Here is a 20,724-nt window from a genome sequence, read left to right as displayed (position 1 = left end):
CAAAATTCAAATCAGGGTTATGGGGATTGTTTCTCCTGGTGTAGACTTTGATGGTAAACAAGTATTTAAAGTTTCAAGTCAATAGCTTTGATAGTAACAGAGATATTTGACTTTATCAAAAACTTTAACCAAATATTCAAAGTTAAAAAGGGGCATAATTCTATCAAAATTCAAATCAGAGTTATATGAATTGAGTCTCCTGGTGTAGATTTTGATAGTAAATAACTATTTTGAGTTTCAAGTCAAAAGCTTTAATAGTAACAGAGATATTTGACTTTATTAAAAATTTTAAGAAAAATTCTAAGTTAAAAAGGGGCATAATTCAGTCAAAATCAAATCAGAGTTATGTGGATTGTTTTTCCCAGTGTAGACTTTGATGGTAAATAAGAAATTTAAGTTTCAAGTCAATAGCTTCGATAGTAACAGAGATATTTGACTTTTTCAAAAACTTTAACCAAAAATTCTAAGTTAAAAAAGGGGCATAATTCTGTCAAAATTCAAATCAGAGTTATGTGGATTGTTTTTCCCAGTGTAGACTTTGATGGTAAATAAGTAATTTAAGTTTCAAGTCAATAGCTTTGATAGTAACAGAGATATTTGACTTTTTCAAAAACTTTAACCAAAAATTCTAAGTTAAAAAGGGGCATAATTCTGTCAAAATTCAAAACAGAGTTATGGGGATTGTTTCTCCTGGTGTAGACTTTGATAGTAAATAACTATTTTAAGTTTCAAGTCAATAGCTTTGACAGTAACAGAGATATTTGACTTTATCAAAAACTTTAACCAACGGTGACGGCGACGCCGATGCCGGGGGCAAGTACAGTAGCTCTACTTTTTCTTTGGAAAGTCCAGCTAATTATCATTTCTAAATGGCTTTTTATACAGTATAATGTACTTTGATACTGCAAGAACATTACTATGCAGTTGTGTCTGCAAATGTTTGCTCGTAATTTTATCCTTTCTGAAAGAGCAAGGGTCCAAAGAAAAAAATACCCAGTGTGATCCCTGAGGTAGTGCCTAATTTCAGATCAACAAAAGAGCTGTCACTAATGGTGACAAATGACCTTTGACCTGGTGACCCCAAAGTCAGTAGGGGTGGTGTACTCAGTAAGTACGATCAGCATGTGAAGTTTGAAGGTCCTGGGTGAAGTAGTTCGCGAGTAAAGAGCCTTCATGCAAAAAGTTAACGTTGGCCCCTGTGACCTTGATCTTTGACCTGGTGACCCCAAAGTCAGTAGGAGTGGTGTACTCAATATGTACTATCAGCGAGTGAAGTTTGAAGGTCCTGGGTGCAGTGGTTTGGGAGTAAAGTGCCTTCATGCAAAAAGTTAACGTTGGCCCCTGTGACCTTGACCTTTGACCTGGTGACCCCAAAGTCAGTAGGGGTGGTGTACTCAGTAAGTACTACCAGCATGTGAAGTTTGAAGGTCCTGGGAGCAGTGGTTCGCGAGTAAAGTGCCTTCATGCAAAAAGTTAACGTTGGTCCCTGTGACCTTGACGTTTGACCTGGTGACCCCAAAGTCAGTAGGGGTGGTGTACTCAATAAGTACTATCAGCACGTGAAGTTTGAAGGTCATGGGTAAAGTGGTTCGCGAGTAAAAGGCCTTCATGCAAAACGTTAACGTTGGCCCCTGTGACCTTGACCTTTGACCTGGTGACCCAAAAGTCAGTAGGGGTGGTATACTCAATAAGTACTATAAGCAAGTGTAGTTTGAAAGTCCTGGGTGCAGTGGTTCGCGAGTAAAGTGCCTTCATGCAAAAAGTTAACGTTGTGACGAACGAACTAACAAACGAACGAACGAACGGACGGACAGTTGAAAACTAATATGCCTCCCTTCGGGGGCATAATATGAAGTAAGGAAGAAAATTTCTATGGCCAGGGAGATTCTTCATCCAAATGTGTAACAACAACACCTACGCATACAAACACATCAAAATAAGTCCTACCATTAATGTATAGGCTGTCACAGAAGCTAGACTAGAATCAGAAGGCTGCAAATTAACAGGTACCTGAAAAAGTCCATTTTGTCTACAGTAACTGACACACTTACACATGAAATGGTCAAGCCCTGAATATTCCAACATCTGATACCTTCTTAAATGTGTTTAAGGAGAGAAAGAGGAGAGCTTAAGGCAATATTTTGCAGCTTACAGATTTCATTATGTTTCTTCAATTTTCATAAAAATCGCGAATGCTGGACATCCAATACATCAAATCAACACGAGCAGGCATCTTGAATGTACAGTATTACTCTCATGGGAGACAACTGCTGGAGTAAAATACCAATATGGAGGTTTCTTCCCTCCCACACATTTGTTTACAGGGTGAGACAAAAGTTTTGTGTATCACCAATTGTAGGAATATGAGTAATGTTTATTGTAAGCAATGTCTCAGTTTTTACCACACAACACAATGCATAGCAGATGAATCCAAAAGAGAATAAATCATTTCCTTTGATCATCAGTTTCTTTCAGACACATCTGACATAAAATCTATTGCTAAACAGCAGGTCTTTCCAGTTAAAATGGTAGAAGAGCTCAAGTACACCAGGCACTACCTTACTTAGACAAAAGAACTCAACCTCTGGGGAGGCTAGGTCCAAGAGTAGTGCAGACTGACATGTATTACTTACCGGAGGCGGCAATGCTTGGTCTTCCACATCCTGGTATGGAACTTGTGGTGGGGGAACCTCTCGCGGTGCCACATTGTTTGGCCTGTTGAATGAAGCAGTCTGTTTTTCAACAACAACGTCCTGTGTGAGCTCAGGGGGTGGGGGAGGCAAATCATCATCATTTATAGTATTCTGTTTCTGAAAGTATGAAAAAGATTAATCAAAACAAGAACATGGATGCCCATACTATGTAATATTAGGACACAGAACAACAAGTTCAGTGCTTACTGGCACTATCTAGACTAAACCCTATGTAAAGCATTTACTTTTGAGCTGGAGGCCTGGGTCTTGCACAAAACACGTTGTCTTGCAGATGTTTGTATGAACTATTTTTGCATAAACTAGAATTGTCAAAGGAGTACCCCCACCATACGGTCTTGTCACAGAAGAATGGCAACCATAAGTAATCTTAAAAATACTTACAATAATATAAAAATGTCAAAAAAGCTTAATACTTAACAAGAGCACCGCCTTGCGGGTGCTGACGCTCATCTGATTTTTTTTGTATAATAGAAATATTGTCCTACCCATGATTTTCTAAGTCTAAAAAGGGCCATCATTCTTGCAAAAAGCAGGAGTTATGTTTCTTGATGTACAGTGTCCACTTATGATGGTGAAAAACTGTTGCAAGTTTTAAAGCAATAGCTTTGATAGTTTATGAGAAAAGTATACTTAAACATAATACTCAACCAAGAAAATGATTTTCTAAGTCCAAAAGGGGCAATAATTATTGCAAAAAGCAGGATGGAGTTATGTTGCTTGCTGTACAGGGTCAGCTTATGATGGTGAACAAGTGTTGCAAGTTTCAAAGCAATAGCTTTGATAGTTTAAGAGAAAAAGTTCACCTAAACATAAAACTTAACCAAGAAATCTGATATTTTCTAAGTCCTAAAGGGGCCATAAATCTTGCAAAAAGCAGGATGGAGTTATTTTTCTTGATGTACAGGGTCAGCTTATGATGGTGAACAAGTGTTGCAAGTTTTAAAGCAAAAGCTTTGATAGTTTAGGATAAAAGCTGACCTAAACATAAAACTTAACCAAGAAAACTGATTTTCTAAGTCCAAAAGGGGCAATAATTCTTGCAAAAAGCAAGATGGAGTTATGTTTCTTGATGTACATGGTCTGCTTAAGATGGTTAACAAGTATTCCAAGTTTCAAAGCAATAGCTTTGATAGTTTAGGAGAAAAGTTGACCTAAACATAAAACTTAACCAAGAAATCTGATATTTTCTAAGTACAAAAGGGGCCATAAATCTTGCAAAAAGCAAGATGGAGTTATGTTTCTTCCTATACAGGGTCAGCTTATGATGGTGAACAAGTATTCCAAGTTTCAAAGCAATAGCTTTGATAGTTTAGGAGAAAAGCTGACCTAAACATAAAACTTAACCAGGCAACGCCGACGCCGACGCCGACGCCGACAACGACGCCGACGCCGACAACCGCTCAAGTGATGACAATAACTCATCATTTTTTTTCAAAAAATCAGATGAGCTAAAAAGAAGTTTACTTGTCTTTGGAGTACTTCATCCTGGGCTTCCACATATAAGTAATACTAGTATAATTATGTGCCCTGGATGAGGGATGAGGTAAATATAAACAAGAGGGCCAAGATGGCCCTAGGTCGCTCACCTAAGAAACACTCCATAACAGTGTAAAACATGTTTGACCTAGTGATTTCATGGAAACAAATATTCTGACCAATTTTCATTAAGATTGGACCAAAAAATTGGTCTCTTGCGATAAAACTAGCATTTTCTTAGATATGACCTAGTTTTTGACCCTAGATGACCCATGTTCAAACTCGACCTATTTTATCAAGGCAATCATTCTGACCAAAATTCATGAAGATCAACTGAAAAATACAGCCTCTATCACATACAGAAGTTTTTTCTTTGATTTGACCTAGTGACCTAGTTTTTGACCTCAGATAACCCATATTCAAAATGGACCTAGATTTTATCAAGGCAATCACTCTGACCACTTTACTCCACAGGTGCCAGACACATAACCAAATATTTTACTTAATAGACCTATATATGTATATAATAGACTTAAGGTCCCCAACGGAACAAAAACATCATGCTGAACAAACAAGAACACTGCTGCAAGAATCGATCAGATCATGGTTTTCTCTTTGTGGTCGCCACTTGAAGGCATCAATCCAAGCGTAAACACTTTTTATTTCATTAAAATCCCTCAAATAGCAAAGAAATGATGAAAAGTTTCACTAAATACCGCGATTGTCAATCCATGTCGTTTTCGACGTCCATTCTATACATGTATACAAACACGATTTCTGATCGATTCCTACGAAATAAACGAGAAACGGCTAAAACTTCCACATACTTTCAATAAATGAACTCTTTTTCTGTCAATCTGCGAAGTCTTATCTGAACAAAAGCCCTCTAAAAACATAATTCATCTAAAGAGTACGAAGTTATTTAATTTGTGACAGTTATTTTATCCCCATGTATACTGTTCTGCATTTAATATTATGCTAGGACTTGATTGGTTAAAACCATTGTCATTATTTACTTGTTTCATTATTGACCAATCGTATAACACTATTACTTCGCATCATTTTCCTGTCACTTCAGAATCAAAATGGCGAGCATTACTTGAGCTTTGCTTCCACGGGTGATATTTTCAGATGAATAATGTCTGTAGAGGGCTTTTGTTCAGTTAATACTTCGCAGATTGACAGAAAAAGAGTTCATTTATTGGAAGTATGTGGAAGTTTTAGCCGTTTCTCGTTTATTTCGTAGGAATCGATCAGAAATCGTGTTTGTATACATGTATAGAATGGACGTCGAAAACGACATGGATTGACAATCGCGGTATTTAGTGAAACTTTTCATCATTTCTTTGCTATTTGAGGGATTTTAATGAAATAAAAAGTGTTAACGCTTGGATTGATGCCTTCAAGTGGCGACCACAAAGAGAAAACCATGATCTGATCGATTCTTGCAGCAGTGTTCTTGTTTGTTCAGCATGATGTTTTTGTTCCGTTGGGGACCTTAAGTCTATTATATACATATATAGGTCTATTAAGTAAAATATTTGGTTATGTGTCTGGCACCTGTGCTTTACTCTGAGTAAAGTGCATTCATGCAAAAAGTTAACGATGTGGCGAACAAACGAACTAACGGACGGACAGTTGAAAACTAATATGCCTCCCTTTGGGGGCATAAAAAGTAAAGTCACCCGTTATCTTTGTGTAGGTAGATTCTAAAGCAGACTACTCCTATAAAAGAGTCTGAAACACTTCATTGTGTTTTCATCATGTTCTAGCATTACCAGCCTAGTTTTTCTCAGACTGGTTCACTAATTGACTGTCTGCTGGCTATTATAAGACATTAATACCAGTTTTCATGTTTATTTAAACAGACTATCATATTAATTACAAAGAACCTCTTTTCTCCCTATTACAGCAAATAACTGTTTGTCTGGCTGAAAAAAAGTGTCTCATAAGCAAGATGAAATTTTCTGTGTTTTTTGGGCCATTCCTTTACCAAAAAACATGTCCTCCGCCTACTTTTGACATGAACTTCACTGAAAATGCCTTGCTTTAATTTTCTAAATAAAACTCTTAACATGACTGTATGTACATTATATTTTTTGTAAACCATACCATTTAAAAGACACAACAATGAGCTTTAAAGTAATTTTCTTTTGAACAGGGGACCGAAATTCCACACGGCTACACCTATCGACAGGTGGATGGACCCCCCCACCCCCGAGTATGAGTAGACTTTTTTGTTAGATTGTCCTGCTGACCAAGTGCTGTTTTTCAGGTAGATATGAGTAATGCAATGAATGTACAAATTAATCGGACCATCCTGGCTGAAATCATCATGCAACACTGTATAATGGCTGTTTATTAAAAATTTCACATGTATCACAATCCAAAATGAATCAGTGAGTTGGTACTTTTAGGTGCCCCTGTGCTTCTATGACCAAAAACAGCATGTGCATCAGTTTCATCAAGGTTTATTTTCAGTATCTGATACACTATACATGTATGTGTCTTCTGCAAAAAATGTTGGATATCCAAAAACTGCAGGACAAGTGAACTATGTTGCAGTACCAGTAACACATGTCCTGCAGTGTGAGTTCTGAAGAAAGTTTAGTCCCCTACTAGAGTTTAACATAATTATGTAAGGAAAATAGTACTTTTCTTTTGGTTTTATTTACCCCATATTTCAATATAATAAAACTATCCCCCCTGTATGGGTATTGTCCCCAAAAACTTGGCAAAAATGACTGACTCTTCTTGTACCAATTATTGTTCTTGTAGACAATTATATGGCAAAACACATTTTTATTCATCCTTTCATTTTGATGAAAAAGCAAAATCATTTTTATTTTCTTTTAAAAATGTTTAGTAATATTTTTCTTTACAGTTTTATTGCAAAATAATTGCAGAAAATGGTTTTCTCCCAAAATAAAATGCTCCAATTTTGTGCCAACAGATGTCTTTGACTGCTAAGGAAAAAGTTATGATTTACACAATGTTCATTTTCGTATGAAATAAGATCTTTGTTATGCATGTTAAGGTAAAATAGTCTAAATATAACAATGAAAATTGTTGAGGTTTCTACAATATTAATTATGTTTAGGTGCGAAAGTGATCATATGTGTATCTTTTTCACACTTTTTAGCCATATGCGTCTTTTAGGACTGTTGCGGCTGTTTTGGGTAAAAAAATTCCAATAATAGAATTTGTTCAAACTTTGTATATGAACACAAGGTCATGTTAGAAACAGAATTATGAAAAAAATCCAAGGTCACCATGTTTGTTCAGGAGTTATCTGCCCTTGAATTTGCAAATTTAAAGAAAAATCCAGTTTTAAGAACAGATAACTCCTAAACAAGCATGGTGACATATGATTGTTTTTGCTACATGAACCTGTGTTAATATACACTGTTTGAACAAATTCTATTATTGGGACGTTTTTGTCCCATCTCTCATACAAGAAACTGCAGCAAGTGTCTTTACCACGAGTGTCCCAATTCACTGTACAATTCCTACCTCTGTTTTGAGTGTAGATGTGATAATAGGTGGTTCCTTCTCCCATTTGTTGACCATCTGAAGGGTCTCCAAAGTTTTCTGACTTACATCTTTTGTCTCATCTAACAGTGTACACTCATAGAACTCCTGTATATCTGAAAGTGAAAAAAACAGTATTGTTATCACTCTTGTTTTATGTTGCACTCCCGCTTGGCTTTTTCAGTATTTTAGGTGACAGAGGATCACATGGCCCAGGGAGTAATTGTTGGCATGGACAGACCCAGCATATATTTTTTGCAGTCAAGTTATGCAAAATAACACCTCAGTAGCTTAGTGGTAGAGCACAAACCTTGAGTGTGAGAGGTTGTAGGTACACTCCCTGGCAGTGTCATATGAAAGATGTGAAAAAATAGTACGAGTACCTTCCCCGATTGGTACTCAGTACTAAGTGGATAGTTCTAGAATTGGTCAGCCCTGTGTCAATATAATGTGACTTGGTGGGGTATCATGTCCAGTGTCTACAGCGTGATATTCAACTAAGGCAGCACAGTAGTGCTCACTGCTACATATAGCCACCGTCGTTTATATGACTGAAAAATTGTTAAAAAGACGCTAAACCCGAACACACACATATATACATACATACATACATCTGCAAACTAATTGGAGGGCTTTCTTGTACTTCGAACTTAGAGGCAAGTGAATCTTAACCACTCTGTCACAGAGCACAACGTTTTATCTTTCTACAGAAATGTCTTCGTTCCTTTATAATACTGATTCTTTCATCCAAAAACAGGAATTTTAATGTTTTCATAGCTAAGACTCTGAGCAGAACACAAAACACTTTTTTCATGGCCTAAATATTAGCCTTTTTACTGGACACACTCTACGAATGTTTTCCTCTTTAATTTTCTAACACAGATGGCATCCATTTTGGCAAGATCACCAACCTGACATAATTCTAGAGAAAATGGTACTGTCTTAGCTAATAAAATTGGCAATTTTGACAGGGAAACAAACAGGCCTAAGATGCACTAATGCACAGATAGTCCCAACGGAGTGATGGAAGTGTCTTAGACAACTCCTTGATACTCTTATTCCCATAAAAGCATTATTTAAAGGCAAAAATGGCAGAACAAATTTTCAAGAGACTTACCATATTTTAATTACGTAACTTATGGTAGTCTTTGCGCAGAAGAACATCTTTTGTCCTTTTATTAACTTGTTTATAACAATATAGAGTACTCTAAGTTACAAACAATGACATATTTGCCAAATTTTCAAGAGAAAAATGAAGATTCCATGTCAAATGCTGTTTCTTCCTAAATATTGTTTCTTAGGCATAAAACTTCAAACCAAAACAAACATTCTCTCAAAAAGAAGACCTGTATTTCTCTAACAATGACCTTGACCTTTTGCATTTGCTTCTGACCAACTATGGTGCATATATATCAAGGGGTTCTGAAAAAAGAAATTTTAAAGGTGTTTTTACGTACTTTTAGTTCCAGCAGCCCCACAGTACAATCAAGAAGAACCATTTGAACAAATTTGAAGTATAAAATGTCTATTCAAGGATTTTAATGTGAACATCCATGAGCATCTTCATGAGAAGATGTTGTTCAAAGGTTTTCTCTATTTTTAGCTCTGGCAGACACTCAATGTGTGGTGAATATTTGAACAATTTTGAAAAGGACGCTACTCTCTTATTTCATCAAGGAGTTCACGAAAATAAATTATATAGAGGATAATTGTTGGTTTCGGTGTAATATCACGTTATAATTTCACTGAGTGGGCACCAAAAGTGATATTTTCACGAGTGGCGCAGCCACGAGTGAAAATAACAACTTTTGGTGTTCACGAGTGAAATTACCGTGATATTACATCGATACCAACAATTTTTCTGTTTATTTTATGTCTAAAACTCTACTTTTGTTGTGTTTATTTCAATAAAATGTCGAAATTTGCGGGAAATTTTATCAGGAAGCATCGCAAAGATGACGTCATTTTAACGACGTCATCGTCATATTGTTTCCGGCTTTCAGTACGCTCGGTAAACTTTTTGACGTTAATCCGGGTATCAGATTTGATAATTTTCACTGAGTGGCCAGTGAGTTTATCAGGATATAATTCACCGTTATATTTCGATAAACCACCGAAAAACATAAAATAAAAGTTATTCTATGGTTACCTCTGGTTTCCCCTAAATGCAATCAAGAAGAACCATTTGAGCCGCGCCATGAGAAAACCAACATAGTGGCTTTGCAACCAGCATGGATCCAGACAAGCCTGCACATCTGCGCAGTCTGGTCAGGATCCATGGTGTTCGCTGTCAAAGCCTATTGCAATTAGAGCAACCGTTAGCGAACAGCATGGGTCCTGACCAGACTGCGCGGATGCGCAGACTGGTCTGGATCCATGCTGGTTGCAAAGCCACTATGTTGTTTTCTCATGGCGTGGCGCATTTGATCAAAACTGAGAAAGAGCTGTGCAAGGATGCTTCTGACATCCATGAATGTTTGCAAAACAAGGAGTTTTTATGTTTCAAGTAAAAAGCTAAGGGTGGACACCAGACCAAGCAGGATCCATGACTGCTCCTAAATGTGAGCCTTTGGCTCTGATGAGTTATTAAGTGTACGGAAGCAAAACCATAAACTGTTCATTCTTCATTTCCAGAATCATTTTCTTTGCTCGAAATTTTTCTGAAAAATGACTAAAGAAAAGACCGCCTGTAATAGTCTGGCCAAGTACAACAGAACTATCACTGATCAAACAGCATTATTATACAACATATTCCAGTTACCCTGCAAATACAATGGTCATGTGACTGGTTAACAATAGTCTACCTCTATCATAAAGACAATTTTACAAATCAGACAATATCTCCTACAGTTGTGCTGGAAAAAAACAGTATTTACAATTGCATGTTATTTAAACAGGCTGATTCAGTTTCAACCAGAATCCATTTAAATGTATAATAACATGCGAGGTTCAATCGATGAACAAAACAGAAAACAAGTTACATTTGTAAAAGTCGTTTAATGCAATTATTTCATTTCAAATGATTACCTGCAAGTAACTGCTTAAGATCAAAATCCATATTCTTCCAAAACAAGAAATTTTAAACAAATACACACATGCTATTCTTTTTTTTTTTTCCAAATTACAATGTACATGTACTATAATAATGAATAAGGAACTGAGTAAATTACAATAGGACACTGCCAATGGGACATATCTAATTTATTTGTCATCATAAGTAGCATGTACATGACATAATTTCTGCACGATCTTTAATTTTGTGACTGCTATACAGACAATCACAAAGACTCAACTAATTATTTGTCGATATAATTAAATACTTTACTCATTCGGTCAATATTTTTAACAGCTGAAGAAAGAAAAGTAACATTAATTAATTGATTTCTGACCAGTCCTGAGTATCCAATTAAAAGAACAAACAAAAGTGACTGATTTTATGATAAGTTTAACCAAGCCCAGTTCGTAATGGTCGTCCTGGGAGCACGTGGATACTCTACTATGCAAGAATTAATTACATTTACCGGCATAGTTTCTGCATATTATGACAGCATATGACAGCTTGGGAATAGTGAGCTCAATTTTCAAATCTGTCACAACTGGATGATCAATATTCTCACCCTGATGCTTGCTTATCACTCACCAAAAACAGTATCACTATCCAAAACAGTATCCCTAACCGAAATTGTAATTACACACTTCAAATACTGTAAAAATCATTTAATTTTGTTTACACGGAATTTGCGTTAGGGCCAAAATGCCTTTTGCACAGGCATGTGCAATGGGATTCGTGGACAGACATAACATTGAAATCCGTGAAAATTAGCCACCCACTGCGAGTATTAAGATTTCACAGTATGTTAACTTTGAGCCTACTAACTTTCTAAAATGGACTGGTCCATCGTCAAATTCTGGCAGAACCACTTATGATTCAAAGGGTGTTCACTACACATTTACTGACTGTATAGCGAACAACACAGACCATGATCAGCTGGCACTGGTCGCAAAAGCAAAAGCACTTGCCACTAGCAGGCTTAAGGTTAAGTTATCGAATAATTATATGTTATTCATGTATAACAGGGATATAAATTAACACTCGCCCAGTGCGACCCGATTTAACGCTGGTCGAGTCAATTTTCCAAGATAGTCGCCCAGCCGGCGAATGGCTTTGGATTTTCCCAATGTCAATATTCTGGGTTTTCCAAGACTGTCTTATTAATATGCACGACGTCACTTAAATCGACCAATTAAAATTACCGATATATACTACGACAAATCGGCATACGCCGATAATTTACTCCATCTCTAACAATGGCTGCGTCCATAGAAATACAACACTAGAAAGCAGAGGTTTATTGAAGGTTGTTAAAGAGCTTATAACGGCCGGTCGTGGTGACAAACAGAAATATTATCAGGATTATGAAAAGTCCTAAAGGCCAAAGAGGACTTTTAATGAAAAATGGGCTGTTAACAGACCATGGCTGCTTAGAATACTGACTGCAATATGGTTTGTACTTTTTGTACAAGTAATATTTTTGTGACAGGTTGCAACTCGTTGTAACTCGACAATGTAAAAAAATACTGGAATTCGAATGTCCATAAGCGTGCAGCCTCTATCAAAAATGCCCATAAGCAACCAAAATCCTCTAGTTCTGCAAAGATCAATCAAACTTAAAATTAAATGCGTCCGTGTTTGAGAGGCTGTGTCCTATGTTTAGAACATCTCATGCACTGGTGGAAACTTTCTATTTCAGTGTGAGTTTGATGAGTGTTCTGTATTTAAGAAATTGATGTATTTTGGAAGGAAGCAAATTAAAAGACTTATTATTAATACATGTATGTAGATCTAAACCACTGTCAGTATATTTTTCTGCTAATAATAGCTGGGCCCCTAACTTTTAGGCTGGGCCCCTAGAATTTGCCTGTAAGGAGCCCAGATGGCTAATTGGGTCTGAGTGTTAATCTATATCCCTGTATAATTATTGTTCCTGTTGGCTATCAAAACACAGATATTTCCATCCAGAGCAAGTAGGAAATTTTTTGGTCTTTTCTCAATTAATGTACATTTATAGTGAAACACTAATATACCAGTAACAATTAAATGTCTTTAGTTTTGGGTTATTTAGTGTAGCTTTACAAAAGTATTTCAATTAAGTGACAGTGGGCAATTAAGCTTTAGAACTAGTTTTCCTGCATTCTGTGCTAATACTAACCTTTTCTTCGCAAGAAACTGACAACTTATCCACATGAATCAGAGGTGGAGGACACAATGTCTGTTATCAAATTATTATGAAGAACATATGCCTCACTTAGGAATCTAATTAACAAACCCACAACCCATGGATCTGTTTTTGCCCCATTTGACTTTCTTTGAAGTTTCGAAAATACTTTACTGATTCAATAATATAACATAGAATTATTATCGACACGCAATGTAATCCTTATTATTTTCTGAACAAGCGTGCTTTGCTTAGACAATAATTTACCGCCATCTGTGGTGAACATTTTTTATATCTATAAAACCTCAAATAAAAGTGATAACAAAAGAATTCCAAGGCAAAGAACTATCCTTAGCTAAATTCTGCTCCTACAGAAATAATAATACTTTTTACAATCGATTTTGTTCAAATTAACTTTTAGTGTACCATATGCAGCATTTTATCATCAATGAATTCATCATTCTACCAGGTGCAGTTTCACCTGTATATAACACTTAACGTTTTCTAAAAACATTAATTTATCTTCTTGATATTAACTATAAGGTTAACTAATTAAAAACACATTTAGAAACTACCTGTACTTCATTTAATAGCTAGATGTTTGTCTTGTATTCTAAGCTGCTGATATACTATTCTAAAGCAGTACCTGAACACCCATCAGTAACTCAGGCTTTTTTAAATCTTAAGAAAAAAACAAAAAACATAATATAATAAAATTATCCTAAATATTTCTTTACATAACATATAAAACTAATACTCAAAATTCAATTTGATCTAAAGTACAGCTTGTTTGCAACACTTTAGATCATTGAAGGAATTAAGACTGGAAGTAGAACAGTTCTATGAATTCATTTTCAAGATAAAAAAAGATCCATTAATTTTGTAGGTTAGGTTTCGAGACACTCCAACAAAATTTTGGGCTGTGGATAATAAGCCAGAGACCTGTGCACTACGGACATCATTTCAGGAAACAGCAGTAAGCTGGATGGAACATTAACTTTTGAACCATGTGCCGTCATTAACTCTACATTCAAAGCAGGGTTTGAAACCCACACCAATTGCAAAGTTAGACAGCCAAGTGGTTCAAAGTATTTACCACTCAACTACGCAGACCCCTTGTAACAGACCTGTGCTGTGTGCAGGCTGACCACTAGACTACTAGAGACCATGATATTTTGATTTTTTGTAAAACAGCAAAAGGGTCATGCTTCTGTGAGTTATATCCATTTCAATAGTAGATAAGCCATGTGCTCCAGATGCTTGAAAATGGACTGTATGGTGTTCTCTTTCAAGAACCTATTTTTTTAAGGAAATCAGAGAAATTTTGTTGTTATGCAACATGCAGTCTTCACGAAAAACTTTTTAAAGTACTAGCCAGCCGGACTACCAACAAAGCAGAATTTACTAGCCCGAAAGGAATTTTGGTAGTTCTAACAGTAAATTATTAAAGGTGTGTGATTTAGCAAGGGCATGAGCTGTCCTAAACTTTATAATTAATTTTTGATACTCATTTTGCTTGAGTTTTAACAGGCAATTTGCTGCCTCACTCGTTTTGGAGTGGGTGGGGGCAGATTTTGCATGATGTTCACCAGCAGCCTTTTGGTGTCCACGGCTTTCCTGGTGAGCGTTTAGTGTTTCCACTTCGAAATTAGAACACCCGGTGGTAAAAACACGCTGGTTTGATGTTTTAATACAAAAGGTGCAAAACATCTTGCCAGATTCAGAATTGAAAGTAAGCCACGGAAAACTTTTTTCCCAGGAAGGCTGGAAGCTCCGCGTTCTTTTTGATTCATACTTTTTTTTGCATATATTTTTTCCTCTTAAGATAAATGCCGCTTATTGGCCTTTCCCGGGATGGCCCCGGGTGTATATTTTAGTTGAAACATTTGTTTACTTTTCTATTTTCGTAAAGGTCACGCTAGGTTAAACAGACTGGTTTTCCTTTTGCTTCTCGCGATGGATAATTCAGGCAAGGAACGCTTAACCAGTCTATTTCCGCTGGTGCGCATAATATCTACACTCGTCAAATACGGTGCGCTAGTTGAAAACTCACGCTGTGGATTTTTTTGGTAATTTTATACGTATTCTCTTGATTTTTTTTACTAGCCTCTTGGACTAGTCACCTAGAGACAAATACTAGTCCGATCTAGGTTTTTCCTAGCCTCGGGCTTCGGACTAGTGGCCAAATTCGAAGACTGAACATGTAACAGAAGTGGAAGAATAATTCAGGACAAAATGTCTCTGATGCATCCCCATGAAATAAAGTATTACTTCCCAAACTACGGATAAAACTCTAGGCATACGGTTAACCTTTAGTCTGCTGGCGGCAAGCGATTTTGCCTTTGCTACCAGTGCAGTCCATTTTAGAAATTTAGCAGGGTAAGGGTTAAGCAAACCAAGTTCTCTTGACTAAGCAAGTGTGGCAAAATTTTCACTTATCTTTCAAAAAAAGGCCAATTCTTTGTAAGTGAGATCGCATTTTCAAATGACAAAAATAAAGCTCATGGGAATTCCCAAGTCAATCTTCCATATTTCAATGATCAGAAGAACCTGTTTTGATTCTCGCCTTATGTCAAACAGGATGAAAGAGTTTTCAAATTCTACCCTCGATTTACTGTCATAACAAAGCGCTCACTAATCAATTGTTTCTGACAAAGGGAATATACTGGGATCATTGTGGTAATGGCATTCGCCAAATATTATGCACTTTATTACCAGAAAATAACAGATAATCCCAATGTTTTATGCTTCCTTAACCAAATATTATTGTTGTATAGGGGATGAAAATCAGTCGCTAAGTATTTGTTTTCAGAATAGCAAGGAAGAATGATCCATTTTTTTTTTTCAGAAGGAAATGTCATGGAAATCTAAACAATATGGGACACACATTCCACAGCAAAATATTTGGGTCAGTTCGGATAATATCCATTAAGTGATCACATTCATAGGGAATGATGTTGCCCTGTATGAATCAAAAAGAGTTATAGAATTTTCTTGGTTTATGTTTATGAATACTTGAATAGACAACATCTCTGGGAATTAATCAAGGCTTAGAGAAGTTTCCAGTGGCAAATCTTTATGGGACATTCTGATTTATTTATATATCTTTATTACAGTTTACATGTATAGAGTTTACATGTATAGTACTTGAAGACATAATTGTACGATACTTTGAAATCCATGTTTTATACTTTGAAATCCTTGTTTTTAAGTTTCCTATCAGCATTACCTTTAATAAGCAGTTTGGAATCAATATTAAGAATCTGTTTACACTAATTCACTGAAAATTTCAAATGAACTGCAAGGTGTATGAGTCAATGAACACAGACCAAATATCAATTCACTGTCATCTACAGTTAGCAAGACACCTAGCAAGATACTGCTGCAGAAGTCCTGACCGACAGATGTATGGATAGGCACAAACTGTGTGCATGATTGTGTGTGTTTGGTTTAACGTCAACAATTTTTCAGTCATATAAACAACAGTGTCATGTAGCAGTGAGCACAATGCCCAACTTTATAGTGCTGCCTTGTTGGAATATCACACTGTAGGCATGTGACATGATACCCCACCCAGTCACATTATACTGACACCGGGCTGACCAGTCCTAGCATAAAGCAAGAAAGTTACTACATTTTTTAAGGTATGACACGGCCAGGGATCAAACCCATGACCTCCTGCACTCAAAACAAGCACTCTACTACTAAGCTACTGAGGCGGTTAAGGACACGAACTATATCCCTACTTTTGCAGGTGATAAGAAGTTACATGCAAGAATGTTTAATTCTTAAACTCAGCCAGGAAGGACTTTCCAGCAGAATTTTTCCACCAAGGGCCAATACAGACCATTTCTAAAGGTTTCTCTTGGTATAGCATTTTTTCAATTTTACAGGTCAATTTTTCAAGGTGCACATTAAGAATTTTTAATGCGCTTCACTTAGTGATCCCCTATAAACAACATTATTACTTTTCTTACAAAAATCAAAAACTTAGATGAGCCATGCCATGGGAAAACCAACATAGTGGGTATGCGACCAGCATGGATCCAGACCAGCCTGCGCATCCGCGCAGTCTGGTCAGGATCCATGCTGTTCGCTAACAGTTTCTCTAATTCCAATAGGCTTTAAAAGCGAACAGCATGGAGCCTGACCAGACTGCGCAGATGTGCAGGCTGGTCTGGATCCATGCTGGTCGCAAACCCACTATGTTGGTTTTCTCATGGCATGGCTCAGATGTTATCAGACTGAGTCCTTCACCTGATTTACAAACTGAACAGCTACTTGAATAGTTAGCGAGCCTAAAATAAAAACACTTCATTCATACAAAACATTATCTTATATAGTTTTAAATCATACTTCATAAAACAACTGGTAAAATTTGGGTATCACTTAGTCTTCCCCCTTCATACTAACACGTAGCTTACAAATATGTAGCTTTTCTACTGCTTTGTTTCAAAAGAAGTGGGTCATCTATATATCGAAGTAAATGCTAAATGTCTCTTTATAAGGAAAATATTGCTATAAAAAAAGAAAATACTCACCTAACAGTGCTTGAAACAGTCTACTCTTGAATATTCTGATGACTCTTTCAATAGCATTCTTCAGGGGTTTGTCCTGGGGCTTGTTTAACCGTGTGTGGTAGTCTTCCAACAGCTCAAGAGCCCTGTGGGCATCTGAAATTATAACACGTATTGATAATATACTGTGAAATGTTCTAATTTTGTGGGTATAAAATTTTGTAGTTTTGCCCAACTTGGCTGTTTCATTGGGATAAAAAAAAATAGAAATTTTGCTTACTCATCATGATTTCATTTCGTGGATTGACACAAGCAAGAAATCTACAAATATCAGTCTGCCAGAAATATTAATGATTTCAGGTTATCAAACAATAACAGTACTTTGATTGTGTTAACCCTATAGAGTAAACACTGATGGGAAAAAAATTATCTGTTTGTTTAAGAAATCTTTTAGCCAAAAAATATCTGTGATGTCTTCTTTATTAACACGGATCATTAAAAGGTTCAATACTCAAGACATGAGAAATGGAGTCCTGTCAACTAGACAACTCTTCAAGAACTTGATGAAAAAATATATGAGTGTAATTTATTGATATAAGTAGAGCGGTCATTCACTTTAAGTATTGATATATAGATACACTGTACACTAGTACAATAAACGAGTCATTGACTCTTATTGACTAAAACAATAGTAATGTCAGATTCCAAGCTGAACACGCTTAGAAAACTTGTCTTTTACTGGCAGGACCATTATACCACACTACATGTGAAACAAGAGGGCCATGATGGCCCTATATCGCACGCCTGTTATCATTGCACTTGAGGACAAAAAGGTCCTCAGAAAAGATATCTCAGTCCAAAGGACAGGAACAACAAAGGGAAGAAATTTAACCAAAAAGAAAAAAAAATTCTTACAAGGTATAGATATGTCAAAATACACCTAAAAATTGGAGGTATCATCCATGTTGTACCACAGAAAAGTGGTCTCGGTTTTTCCCTACGGCCAATAATAAAAAAGTTACTAAAAATAAGCCATTTATAGTAACGTAAAAGGGAAGTAATAAAAAAAAAATATATTGTAAGTGAACAAAAGAAGGATCTGCCAAATAAATCTGCTGACATAAATGAAATTTCAGATCAGTATCTTCATTAGTTATGGAGATATACCCATTTTAATTTGAAATAAAGGGAGGTAATTTGACATAAAATCAGTCCATAGTTATCTACCCTGATTGTCTCAGTCCAACTCATAACAATAATGAAATTTCAAATAAGTCCTATAAGTACTTACTGATATAAATCCATTTTGATTACAATCAGGGGAGGTAATCAGATATAAAATAACTCTGGAACCTACGACTGGATCTGATTTGTCATGGAATCCAAGATTTATTGTTGTTTAAGATATTTTGGAAGTTTGTATCAAATAAAACCATAAATGAAGTCTCTATATGGCTGCAAAAGCCAAAATAGCCAATTTTGGACCTTTAAGGGGCCATAACTCTGGAACCCATGATGGAATCTGGCCAGTTCAAGAAAGGAAGCAAGATCTTGTGGTGATACAAGTTGTGTGCAAGTTTGGTTAAAATCAAATTATAAATGAAGCTGCTATTGTGCAGACAAGGTCAAAATAGCTAATTTTGGCCCTTTCAGGGGCCATAACTCTGGAACCCATTAAGGGATCTGGCCGGTTCAAGAAAAGAACCAAGATCTTATGGTGACACAAGTTTTGTGCAAGTTTGATTAAATTCAAATCATAAATGAAGCTGCTATTGTGCAGACAATGTCAAAATAGCTAATTCTGGCCCTTTCAGGGGCCATAACTCTGGAACCCATAATGGAATCTGGCCAGTTCAAGAATGGAACCAAGATCTTATGGTGATACAAGTTGTGTGCAAGTTTGGTTAAAATAAAATCATAAATGAAGCTGCTATTGTGCAGACAAGGTCAAAATAGCTAATTTTGGCCCTTTCAGGGGCCATAACTCTGGAACCCATAATGAGATATGGCCAGTTCAAGAAAGGAACCAAGATCTTATGGTGATACAAGTTGTGTGCCAGTTTGGTAAAAATCAAATCATAAATAAAGCTTCTATTGTGCAGACAAGGTCAAAATAGCTAATTTTGGCCCTTTCAGGGGCCATAACTCTAGAACCCATAATGGGATCTGGCCAGTTCAAGAAAGGAACCGTGATCTTATGGTGATACAAGTTGTGTGCAAGTTTGGTTAAAATAAAATCATAAATGAAACCACCATCGTGCAGACAAGAAATTGTTGACGCACGGACGCACGGACTGACGACGGACGACGGACGCCGGACGAAGGGTGATCACAAAAGCTCACCTTGTCACTATGTGACAGGTGAGCTTACAAAAACCAATTCATATGTTTGCATATCAACAGTATTATAACTTGATATCAAACATGGAAAGTGCTGGAAAATTTCCCTTTTTCTTTTTGGATTTTAATTTGAACTGTTTCAGAGAACATTCCTTATCTTTTTTGAAAATTCATATCAGTACACTGATTTAAATATAAAACATTGAGAAAGGGGAGTGTAAAACTAACAGTAATTCTTATGTATTTGTTCATTAAAACTGATGGTTATGTATACATGTTTGCAAAGTTTGTATCATAGCATCAAATCCCTCTTTCAAAGGCTCAATGTGGAGTTGTTTACAAACATGCTTAAAATTAACATTTTTTCTGTGAAAATGCCAGTTAATTTACCCTCCATAGAATGCTGCATCAGTTCCTCAAAAGTGGAGGTTTGACCCTTGTACATTCTTCTGAGTGTGATAATACAGACGATCACTACTGGATCACTACTGAACATATAAATCCTTATTTCCTATGTACTGGCTGGGAACCAATAGCTGACAGTGTTGTTATTTTTTTTTTTTCAGACCGATTTTTGAGGTTGACATTTGGCCTCAATCCCAATGGCAAATAGTATATTATTTCAAAATTCCAAAAGTACTGGCTTGGAACCAATAGCTGACAGTGTTTTTTTCTTCAGACCAATTTGAGGTCGACATTTGGCCTCAATCCCAATGGCAAATAGATTTAGTATGTTTTTATTCGCAATAATTTATTTCAAAAGTAAAATTCAAAAAAAAATTTTTTTTTTTTCAACCAAGAATCTACATGTATATCAAACCATAAACATTTGAAACACAAGACAGTATGCAAACTTAAATGTAATTTATGACCATTTTATCATACATATAACATTTCAGTAAAACAAAAGCTGTCGGAGAACAGCAAGGC

At 36.2% G+C, this 20,724-nt stretch overlaps 1 protein-coding gene across 4 annotated transcripts in view; it reads right to left on the bottom strand.

The window, feature by feature from the left end:
* The window catches only part of LOC123554341 (disks large homolog 2-like), a 179,997-nt gene that overhangs the window by 149,932 nt on the left and 9,341 nt on the right, over window positions 1-20,724 (bottom strand). For all 4 annotated transcript variants that reach the window (XM_053548156.1, XM_053548159.1, XM_053548157.1 and 1 more), the window contains exons 2-4: window positions 17,479-17,610; window positions 7,704-7,837; window positions 2,634-2,810 (exon numbers count right to left, since the gene is read on the bottom strand). In XM_053548156.1, the coding sequence (XP_053404131.1) occupies window positions 2,634-2,810; window positions 7,704-7,837; window positions 17,479-17,610 (443 nt within the window). The remainder of the gene's footprint in view (window positions 1-2,633; window positions 2,811-7,703; window positions 7,838-17,478; window positions 17,611-20,724) is intronic.

Source organism: Mercenaria mercenaria, chromosome 7, assembly GCF_021730395.1.
Source record: "Mercenaria mercenaria strain notata chromosome 7, MADL_Memer_1, whole genome shotgun sequence".
Lineage (NCBI taxonomy): Eukaryota > Metazoa > Mollusca > Bivalvia > Venerida > Veneridae > Mercenaria > Mercenaria mercenaria.
This window is presented reverse-complemented; position numbering and strand designations above follow the sequence as displayed.